Source organism: Mytilus galloprovincialis, chromosome 6 (assembly GCF_965363235.1).
Source record: "Mytilus galloprovincialis chromosome 6, xbMytGall1.hap1.1, whole genome shotgun sequence".
Lineage (NCBI taxonomy): Eukaryota > Metazoa > Mollusca > Bivalvia > Mytilida > Mytilidae > Mytilus > Mytilus galloprovincialis.
The window spans coordinates 99,603,190-99,615,207 of record NC_134843.1 but is presented as its reverse complement, the minus strand read 5'-3'; the positions used below and the strand labels follow the sequence as shown (position 1 = coordinate 99,615,207).

Sequence of the window (12,018 nt, the reverse complement as noted above, 5' to 3'; positions counted from 1 at the left end):
ACCGTAGGATTTGATTTGTATATTACAATTATAACAAAACTATCAATTAAAAAAAACAATTAAAGTTATAAAAACCAACAAAAAATATGTCCAATTACAAAACAACGATCTTCAAACTAACTGGACTATTCCAAATATACAATTTGACCATACAACAAGCAAAAAAAAAGAAATGAAGTTTGTGACAATTGTCCTAGTTAATGACCTGGTAGTGTAAGCTACAAAACGAATAACCGCACGAGAAAAGGCGTGTTTGAAACAAGGCAAAATTATCTCTAAATTTGTGTTTTAAATTGCTATTTTCTTCTCACCTATTAACATTACACAAAAGATATTTGGCACACATATAAACCATGTGTTATTGATGTAATTAGAGTAAAAATCCCGTGAAAGTAACACGCAATACATTTTCTTTCGTTCAAAATGTGGTAAATTTCAGCTAAAAAAATAGTCTAACTAAAATCATGAAATACTTATACTTAAATTATATAAATCTTTTCAGCTTTCGTTATATGATAAATTTAATTTTTAGGCTAACTGATAAGTATCATTTGAATAACACGGAAAGCAATGATTTTATTTTTCGTGATGAAGATGGTCTGTATGATGAGGTATCTGTGGGTACCCTAAGAAACCACATAATTTTGAAAAACGTGACCACGGGAGCATACGACGACATTCATGATTAAAAAATATAATGATTTTCCAATCGTTTGCATATAGATATAGCCGGGTGTTATCCGTTAACTTAAACTCGTTAACTAGACGTCTTTTTCGATACTGGGCACCCTACTACAAGAGATTTGTTGATTTTAAATGATATCATTTCAGAAGTTACAAGTTAATCACACAGTTTATTAATAAGATATCCATCTAACAACAACAAAATAGCGCTAAAGATATTGACAAGATGTGAGTTTGACCTCCAAGTGTTTAAAAAAAAGATTAAAAAAAAAGTGGTTTTCCTGATAACTAAAAAACAGAACCTGAATGCAGTTAAACATGAACAATTTCCGATTTCTCACAGTTCAGGAATTTTTCTTGCACAGCATACACAATGACCAAAAGAAATAGTTAATATTTGCAGACTGAATCAAATGACAAAATTAAGATCAAATGAATTTCATTTGATTTAAATTTGAAAATGTACTCGGCTAAAATGAATTTGTTAAAATTGATAAACCCGTCATAGATAGTTAGTCCATCTGTCTGTCATGCTTTCTATCAACTCATCTGTCTGTCACTCTTTCTATCAACTCATCTGTCTGTCACTCTTTCTATCAACTCATCTGTCTGTCACGCTTTCTATCAACTCATCTGTCTGTCACTCTCTATCAACTCATCTGTCTGTCACTCTTTCTATCAACTCATCTGTCTGTCACTCTTTCTATCAACTCATCTGTCTGTCAAGCTTTCTATCAACTCATCTGTCTGTCACTCTTTCTATCAACTCATCTGTCTGTCACTCTTTCTATCAACTCATCTGTCTCACTCTTTCTATCAACTCATCTGTCTGTCATTCTTTCTATCAACTCATCTGTCTGTCACGCTTTCTATCAACTCATCTGTCTGTCACTCTTTCTATCAACTCATCTGTCTGTCACTCTTTCTATCAACTCATCTGTCTGTCATTCTTTCTATCAACTCATCTGTCTGTCACGCTTTCTATCAACTCATCTGTCTGTCAAGCTTTCTATCAACTCATCTGTCTGTCACTCTTTCTATCAACTCATCTGTCTCACTCTTTCTATCAACTCATCTGTCTGTCATTCTTTCTATCAACTCCTCTGTCTGTCACGCTTTCTATTAACTCATCTGTCTGTCACGCTTTCTATCAACTCATCTGTCTGTCACGCTTTCTATCAACTCATCTGTCTGTCATTCTTTCTATCAACTCATCTGTCTGTCAAGCTTTCTATCAACTCATCTGTCTGTCACTCTTTCTATCAACTCATCTGTCTGTCACTCTTTCTATCAACTCATCTGTCTGTCACGCTTTCTATCAACTCATCTGTCTCACTCTTTCTATCAACTCATCTGTCTGTCACGCTTTCTATCAACTCATCTGTCTGTCACTCTTTCTATCAACTCATCTGTCTCACTCTTTCTATCAACTCATCTGTCTGTCACTCTTTCTATCAACTCATCTGTCTGTCACTCTTTCTATCAACTCATCTGTCTGTCACGCTTTCTATCAACTCATCTGTCTGTCACGCTTTCTATCAACTCATCTGTCTGTCACGCTTTCTATCAACTCATCTGTCTCACTCTTTCTATCAACTCATCTGTCTGTCATTCTTTCTATCAACTCATCTGTCTGTCACGCTTTCTATCAACTCATCTGTCTGTCATTCTTTCTATCAACTCATCTGTCTGTCACGCTTTCTATCAACTCATCTGTCTGTCATTCTTTCTATCAACTCATCTGTCTGTCACGCTTTCTATCAACTCATCTGTCTGTCACGCTTTCTATCAACTCATCTGTCTGTCACGCTTTCTATCAACTCATCTGTCTGTCACGCTTTCTATCAACTCCTCTGTCTCACTCTTTCTATCAACTCATCTGTCTGTCACTTTTTCTATCAACTCCTCTGTCTGTCACTCTTTCTATCAACTCCTCTGTCTGTCACTCTTTCTATCAACTCATCTGTCTGTCACTCTTTCTATCAACTCATCTGTCTGTCACTCTTTCTATCAACTCCTCTGTCTGTCACTCTTTCTATCAACTCATCTGTCTGTCACGCTTTCTATCAACTCCTCTGTCTGTCACTCTTTCTATCAACTCATCTGTCTGTCACTCTTTCTATCAACTCATCTGTCTCACTCTTTCTATCAACTCATCTGTCTGTCACTCTTTCTATCAACTCATCTGTCTGTCACTCTTTCTATCAACTCATCTGTCTGTCATGCTTTCTATCAACTCATCTGTCTGTCACGCTTTCTATCAACTCATCTGTCTGTCACTCTTTCTATCAACTCATCTGTCTCACTCTTTCTATCAACTCATCTGTCTGTCACGCTTTCTATCAACTCATCTGTCTCACTCTTTCTATCAACTCATCTGTCTGTCACGCTTTCTATCAACTCATCTGTCTGTCATTCTTTCTATCAACTCATCTGTCTGTCACTCTTTCTATCAACTCATCTGTCTGTCACTCTTTCTATCAACTCATCTGTCTGTCACTCTTTCTATCAACTCATCTGTCTCACTCTTTCTATCAACTCATCTGTCTGTCACTCTTTCTATCAACTCATCTGTCTCACTCTTTCTATCAACTCATCTGTCTGTCACGCTTTCTATCAACTCATCTGTCTGTCACGCTTTCTATCAACTCATCTGTCTCACTCTTTCTATCAACTCATCTGTCTGTCACGCTTTCTATCAACTCATCTGTCTGTCACTCTTTCTATCAACTCATCTGTCTCACTCTTTCTATCAACTCATCTGTCTGTCACTCTTTCTATCAACTCATCTGTCTGTCAAGCTTTCTATCAACTCATCTGTCTCACTCTTTCTATCAACTCATCTGTCTGTCACTCTTTCTATCAACTCATCTGTCTGTCACGCTTTCTATCAACTCATCTGTCTCACTCTTTCTATCAACTCATCTGTCTCACTCTTTCTATCAACTCATCTGTCTGTCACTCTTTCTATCAACTCATCTGTCTGTCACTCTTTCTATCAACTCATCTGTCTCACTCTTTCTATCAACTCATCTGTCTGTCACTCTTTCTATCAACTCATCTGTCTCACTCTTTCTATCAACTCATCTGTCTGTCACTCTTTCTATCAACTCATCTGTCTGTCACTCTTTCTATCAACTCATCTGTCTGTCACGCTTTCTATCAACTCATCTGTCTGTCACGCTTTCTATCAACTCATCTGTCTGTCACGCTTTCTATCAACTCATCTGTCTGTCACGCTTTCTATCAACTCATCTGTCTGTCACTCTTTCTATCAACTCATCTGTCTCACTCTTTCTATCAACTCATCTGTCTGTCACTCTTTCTATCAACTCATCTGTCTCACTCTTTCTATCAACTCATCTGTCTGTCACTCTTTCTATCAACTCATCTGTCTGTCACTCTTTCTATCAACTCATCTGTCTGTCACGCTTTCTATCAACTCATCTGTCTGTCAAGCTTTCTATCAACTCATCTGTCTGTCACTCTTTCTATCAACTCATCTGTCTCACTCTTTCTATCAACTCATCTGTCTGTCACTCTTTCTATCAACTCATCTGTCTGTCACTCTTTCTATCAACTCATCTGTCTGTCACGCTTTCTATCAACTCATCTGTCTGTCATTCTTTCTATCAACTTATCTGTCTGTCAAGCTTTCTATCAACTCATCTGTCTGTCACTCTTTCTATCAACTCATCTGTCTGTCACTCTTTCTATCAACTCATCTGTCTCACTCTTTCTATCAACTCATCTGTCTGTCACTCTTTCTATCAACTCATCTGTCTCACTCTTTCTATCAACTCATCTGTCTGTCACGCTTTCTATCAACTCATCTGTCTGTCACTCTTTCTATCAACTCATCTGTCTCACTCTTTCTATCAACTCATCTGTCTCACTCTTTCTATCAACTCATCTGTCTGTCACGCTTTCTATCAACTCATCTGTCTCACTCTTTCTATCAACTCATCTGTCTGTCACTCTTTCTATCAACTCATCTGTCTGTCATTCTTTCTATCAACTCATCTGTCTGTCACTCTTTCTATCAACTCATCTGTCTGTCACTCTTTCTATCAACTCATCTGTCTCACTCTTTCTATCAACTCATCTGTCTGTCACTCTTTCTATCAACTCATCTGTCTGTCAAGCTTTCTATCAACTCATCTGTCTCACTCTTTCTATCAACTCATCTGTCTGTCACTCTTTCTATCAACTCATCTGTCTGTCACTCTTTCTATCAACTCATCTGTCTGTCACGCTTTCTATCAACTCATCTGTCTCACTCTTTCTATCAACTCATCTGTCTGTCATTCTTTCTATCAACTCCTCTGTCTGTCACGCTTTCTATCAACTCCTCTGTCTGTCACTCTTTCTATCAACTCATCTGTCTGTCATGCTTTCTATCAACTCATCTGTCTCACTCTTTCTATCAACTCATCTGTCTGTCATTCTTTCTATCAACTCCTCTGTCTGTCACGCTTTCTATCAACTCATCTGTCTGTCACTCTTTCTATCAACTCATCTGTCTGTCACTCTTTCTATCAACTCATCTGTCTGTCAAGCTTTCTATCAACTCATCTGTCTGTCACTCTTTCTATCAACTCATCTGTCTGTCACTCTTTCTATCAACTCATCTGTCTGTCACTCTTTCTATCAACTCATCTGTCTGTCACTCTTTCTATCAACTCATCTGTCTCACTCTTTCTATCAACTCATCTGTCTGTCACTCTTTCTATCAACTCATCTGTCTGTCACTCTTTCTATCAACTCATCTGTCTCACTCTTTCTATCAACTCATCTGTCTGTCACTCTTTCTATCAACTCCTCTGTCTGTCACGCTTTCTATCAACTCATCTGTCTGTCACTCTTTCTATCAACTCATCTGTCTGTCACTCTTTCTATCAACTCATCTGTCTGTCACTCTTTCTATCAACTCATCTGTCTGTCACTCTTTCTATCAACTCATCTGTCTGTCACTCTTTCTATCAACTCATCTGTCTGTCACTCTTTCTATCAACACATCTGTGGTATATCAAGTTATAGTTTTGATTGTTAATGCAGTCACATCAAAGTGTTGTCTTTCTCAGGGATATAAAGTTACATAGATAATATAAATGCTCAAATGTTGTTTTATTGTAGAGAGAAGAGAGAGAAGTTTAACATCACCTTCAACCCTAATGGTACAGTGTCGTACAGGCAGAAAAGAATCTTTATATTTGACAGATCAAAGTCTGTTGGAGATGATTCTGATGTATTTGTTACAGCTAATCCTTTATACTGGGTAATCCTCATTTACTTATCAATTAAGTCTTAACTTATTAATTGAGTTATATGGATGTAAATATCTATATACTCTATATAGTGCTTTTTCTTGTTTATTTATCAATGACACTATGTCTGTTGCATCCTACCCTATCAATATCCAATGCTTGCAGTTGCCTTATTACATGTAATACTTAGTATACACTGATTTATTTTGATGTAAAGAAATGCAATAGTTCACAGAAAACTAATTATGGAATTACAGAACCCATCAAAAACCAGATGAAAACTCTGGTGCTATAAGGGTAAGCAGTTCCTGCTCCACACAGCACTAGATACATACATCAATTGTAAATGGTGTTTCCACAAAGAGGGTTATATACTAATTTACTTATTCAAATGGTTATTTACCAGTAAATGACAGATAACTTCCCTTTAACCAGATTGCCTGACAGATTATCTCCCTTTAACCAGATAATTTCAGTTTAGTTGTTTCTTTTTCAGACTGTGCTAGCAGCTATAAAATATGAATATTTAGACATAAATAAGATATTGGAGTTGGTGTTAAAGTTTGGAGGTGAAGGTCCTTTCTTTGAGAAGAGTGTAAGAGATCTGGTGTGGGGATATAAAGATAAAATGTTAGAAGTAGGAAACGAGATAGCACCACAATGGTTCTATACAGATTTTGTTGGTTACTTTATGAATGTAAGTATCACATTTGACTCCAAAAGGAGCTATAATGAATCAGTTTCTGCAGCATTAAATTTTAATTCTTTACTGATGCTTATAATTATATTAGAATATGATAAACAGAAATTAGGGGTCAACATCAACGAAACAGCGACACAAAGTTAAACACCCACATTTGAAGATGAACATTTGGTCATCACTAATAAAGCAATATCTATACTTCATGTTAAGCTACTAAACATAGCCTACTCATATAATAGAAGAAATTGACAAGGACTAAACAAAGATCTGCTATCAACTCACCAACTTATGTTTTCTATTACACAATGTATAACCTTAACTCAATTTTTAAGTAACCATGTATGTTTTATCTGTAGAAAAATAACACTGATGATGGAGTATATACCATATTCACAGGAGAGAAAGACATTACAATGTTGGGAATGATAGACAAATACAATGGTTCTAGGTATATATGTTAAGTACTAAAAATATATATTTATGAGGTATTTAAATAGGTTCTTAGATAATGCTTACATACATGTTGTGTATTATTAATAACAAAACTCTACAGATGTGTGTGAATAGCAGCCAACCATCTTTTATAACTTTATTGACTCGCTTCCATTTTCTATTCAACTTTACTATTTTTATTTTATTTTCACGTAAGGCTATTCCAGAAAAAAATGTATGGGGAGGTTGGAAGGCATATTATATTAATAATACATGGGTGATGGGTATCAGAGCAACTTTTCACACTATAATGCACTATAATTCTCAAATACAATTGTCTGGGTGGCGGGTGCTGACAAAAACTGCCTTCCAACACCCCCATACATTTTTTTCTGGAATAGCCCGTACTATTTTCATGGAAGTCATTGTAATAATATTTTAAAATTATTTCCAGTTAACTGCACTTGTTGCAAAATTCACACTGCACTTGTAATGTTACTTGTCCTAAAGACACCATGCTTGCTGGCCAAACATATTCTTATTTGTTTTAAGACAAATTTGAAAACATTTCAATATCTGCTTGTTTTAAAACTACTGCACAATCACCACTCCAGGTGTTGGTTCATGTATAGAATTAAAGTTATACAAGAAATTGTCAAGACAAGAAGGTGAAAGAAGGCACCCAACAAATGTTTTCCAAGTAAGACAAGTTTCTAAGATAATTGTTTGCATATTTATTTGAGGCTGTCTTCCTATTAGTAATTATTGTCATATTTATTTTCAGTTATTTAAATTTCTGGTCAACAAAATCTGCCAACATGATCAACGGATCAGGTAATACTTTTATTTTAGAGTAATTAAAAAATTTAAGCGTAAGAGAATTGCAATGTTATCCTTTTTGGGTGGGACAAAAATAAAACTATACATGGTTTCTTCTCTGTTAAAAGTGTTTAAAACTGTTAAAACTTTAGGTCTTAAATCCAAAGTTGTAAAGTTTGTCTCTATAAAACTGTCTTTCAGCAGCCTTACTAACTGTAGCTAAGAAATGACTGGAACTCAACACCAATGATGTTGTCATTATAACTTCGATACTTTTTGGTTTGATTTGTATACCTAAGTAGTGATAGATTTGCTCCTATGTAGTGTTCTATATGTATTTCAGATGGCACGCTAGGTCCTCCTTATCTCAGTGAAGACAGAACATTATATTTATTTGCTTCAGATATATGTAGGTATGTATGTAGAATTTATAATTGCCTTAAAAAGTCAAACTATATGTACATGTAAGGAAAAGCCTGAAAATCTATCGTCAAAAAGTCAAGAAGCTAATCAGTTGTCCTCTTGTTGAGAATAACAAAGTTGGATTTAGGGGTGCTCCATTGATGGAGCAAGTTTTACATGTTCTACTGCTGACATTACCTAGTATGGGAGCCTCTTGTTTTAAAAGTCTTAGCTCAACATTTCAATAACAATGTATTTCTGAAATATTGAACTGTACTGATCTGTACTTGCTTTGTTGCAACTTGAACCTAAAACATATTCATCCAAAGTATAGGATGAAGGGTCTTGAATTTGTTAATTTTAGATAATTTGAAATAATATAGAATATTTTGTTATGTATTTCAGATCAGTGTCAGGTGAATGGACTTCTAACGTAAAGGTGAAGGACATCTCATTACGTAGATACACAGCAGGATTTATGTACCTAGCTAATGCCACAATAAACCCTGATAACATTGGATTTTGTACTCCAGAGTCTAACTGTATGGATACTGGCTTGGTGAATATAAGCACATGTCAGCTAAGTAAGTTTACCGCCAATCTTTGGGTGTTTTACAGGTTTCATTACAACCTGGTGTTTCATTTAAGACATATAGAGGGCAATTACTTCTATTGTCATTTAAAAGGGCATGTGACCTCTAAACATGTTCAAAACAAAGGTATTTTACTGTTTGTATGTTTAAGAAATGATTTTTTAGTAGTTTTTCCCCTTTGAACTTAGCATTTTGGCCTAAATATATAACTGCAACTTTAATTAGACTATTGTTTCTATTTCAGTTGATTATTTCCACATACCTGCAGTGGTATCTCTGCCACATTTTTACATGGCATCAGACAGAATCAAAAACTCCATAGGAGGTCTGAGTCCGTCTGCCGAGGAACATCAGACATTTGTTGACCTTGAACATGTAAGTCATTCTTTTGACCTTGAACATGTAAGCTACTCTTTTACATATTCATTATTACCCTTTCTTTGTAAATTCCAAATATAATATGCAAGCTGTAGTAAGAGAAATAGGATTAGTGATATGTTTATGTTTGTTTATCAAAAGGTCTAAAATATAAAAAAAATCAGATTTCAATAAAACTGCACAGATATTCTGAATATCCAAGTAAAACTTTGTCTGATAACACCTTAACTAAATATTCCTTAGTTATAATCAAAGTAAACATTTAAGATGTATTTTATAGAACACTGGTTTGGTGCTGTCTGTTGCCAAAAGATTGCAGATCAATCTCTACATACAGCCAGTTGAGGGACTTCCGTAAGTTATGATATTTTGTTGAAGTATCAATTTATATTTTAATATACTTTGAAGCAATGGTATCAAACCTCCAATTAAAACCATAAGGTTACAGGTAACTGTTTTATTTTGATGGATTGGTTAAGATAGTGTGGGTCATCATGTTTCTGATTATGATTCTTTCTGTTGTTTTTAAGTGTCCTGTATCAGGTTGAAGTTATGGTTTTAGGCAGTTACCATTAGTTTATTCTGACGCAACAACTAAAAGTAAACATTTTCATTTTAATGGACATTTTTTGAAATATTTGTCAAAGCATGCTTTTGACCCATATTTGTGTGTTTCTCTGAACATGGAAATTGGAAATTACAAGCTAGGTATGATGTCTTAAAAAATATAATAATTTGTGTTCCACCTAGTATAGTACTAAATTTTACAAAGGGATATATAGTCATTATTATACTTATCCTATTGTCAATTCTGGTTTATAATTTACAAACTGTAAGACAATAACAATCAAAACAAGGAAGTAAACAAAGACTCACACAACCAAAGGACCTTTATATCAACAGTTATAAATTATAAATAAGAAACAGCACAAACTCCACTAAAAACCCGGGAGTGAAATCAGGTGCTCCGAAAGGGTAAGCATTTCCTGCACCATATACGGCACCTGTCATGTTATTTCTTTGTTCAGTTCAGTAATGATGGAAGGTTATTATGACTGAGGAAGAATATCAGATATGATTTCTGACACACTTTTGTCATAATGGCCAATTAGTTCATGATGGCGACCGTAAAATAGAAGATAAAAAAATAAGACAAAAATTGAAATGAAAAGCAATCATTTTACATTTAAAAACTGCTTAAAATATACATTTATATCTATCATGTTTTGTTATTTTCCAGAGAAACCTCTAAGATATTACCTTCTGTATTACCTGTATTCTGGTTAAATGAGGTAAGTTGCTTTTTTACCTGTTTTAAATGAGGTAAGATTTTACCATTGAGTAAATCTTTTTACCTAAATGAGGCAATTGGTTTTACATGTATTGAATGATGTAAAACATTGTATGAATGTTTCACTTGTTAATATTATAAAGATTAATTTTGTTCTCAATGAGGTAAGATGTTTTACAAGTTAAATGTGCTTTTATAAGTCATATTTCCAAGAGAGCTAAATTGCTTTACAATTGCTAAATGAAGCTAGTTATTTCCCTGTAGCTAAATGTGTGTTCAACTATTTAAACTGTCCTAGATAAGTTAACTGTTTTACTTCCAATACAAAAACAATCTTTCAAGCTGACCAAAGGATAATTAAGGTGTGTCATCCATTACAAAAACAATCTTTCCAGCTGACCAAAGGATAATTAAGGTGTGTCATTAATTATTTCAGTATTTATGGTAGGTTTAAGCAAAGTATGGTATAATTGGTCAACACTGTCTATTTCTGTGTTAACAATATATTTTATGTAGCACAAAACAGGTTCCATATTCTTCCATTAAAAAAAATGCTACTTCAGGGGTGTTTCAGGGCCATGACTAACTATGAGGGTCTCGCATTGCAAGCTAGTTCCCACATGTCATCATTTGTGTGAAGTGCTTTTATAGGTCATATATATATGTTCCGGACCATATGAGTATTTGGACCATACGCGTATGGTCATGACCATATGGGTATATACTCATATGGTTCGACCATACGCGTATGGTCGGACCGTACGCGTATGGTCGGGGTAACTTAAGTTAACAGGTACATTTATGCTTACCTCTTTATATAATCAGTCTAGTTGTCACGTCATTAAAAAGACACTACCAAAGGTCATTTTTTCATTACAAATTAGTAATAACAAGATTAACAAAATAAAATAAGCAGTTTTACACAGTAAATTTCATCACTAGTCAAAACTATAGTAAACACATTTTTTTTTCATTACCGATATGCTATTACGAGTGAATGGCAAAATGTCGACCTGGGAAGATAACTTCCAAAAATATCTTAATGAACTGTTACACAAGAAGTCAACTGTTTTACTATAACCTGATGTAAAAGTCGACAGGATAAAGAGTCTAATAAATTGCTTACTTTTGAAACTTAATATGATTAGCATTAGCAGTGCAATATTCATAATTTTTGTCGAGCCTGCAACTTTTGTTGCAGAAAGCTCGACATAGGGATAGTGATCCAGCGGTGGCTACGGCGGCGGGGGCGTTAGCTCACTTCTTAAAAGCTTTATATTTTAGAAGGTGGAAGACCTGGATGCCTCATACTTTGTATATAGATGCCTCATGTTACGAAGTTTCCGTCAGTCACATGTCCAATGTCCTTGACCTCATTTTCATGGTTCAGTGACCACTTGAAAAAAAAGTTCAGATTTTTTGTAATGTTGAATTCTCTCTTATTATAAA

General features: G+C 34.8%; 1 protein-coding gene across 2 annotated transcripts in view; it reads left to right on the top strand.

Annotated features, from left to right (window-relative positions):
- LOC143080931 (lysosome membrane protein 2-like) overlaps window positions 1–12,018 on the top strand; it is a 50,563-nt gene that overhangs the window by 12,111 nt on the left and 26,434 nt on the right. For both annotated transcript variants that reach the window (XM_076257108.1, XM_076257109.1), the window contains exons 4-12: window positions 5,821–5,962; window positions 6,448–6,648; window positions 7,011–7,102; window positions 7,871–7,920; window positions 8,249–8,318; window positions 8,713–8,891; window positions 9,145–9,275; window positions 9,559–9,632; window positions 10,519–10,570. In XM_076257108.1, the coding sequence (XP_076113223.1) occupies window positions 5,821–5,962; window positions 6,448–6,648; window positions 7,011–7,102; window positions 7,871–7,920; window positions 8,249–8,318; window positions 8,713–8,891; window positions 9,145–9,275; window positions 9,559–9,632; window positions 10,519–10,570 (991 nt within the window). The remainder of the gene's footprint in view (window positions 1–5,820; window positions 5,963–6,447; window positions 6,649–7,010; window positions 7,103–7,870; window positions 7,921–8,248; window positions 8,319–8,712; window positions 8,892–9,144; window positions 9,276–9,558; window positions 9,633–10,518; window positions 10,571–12,018) is intronic.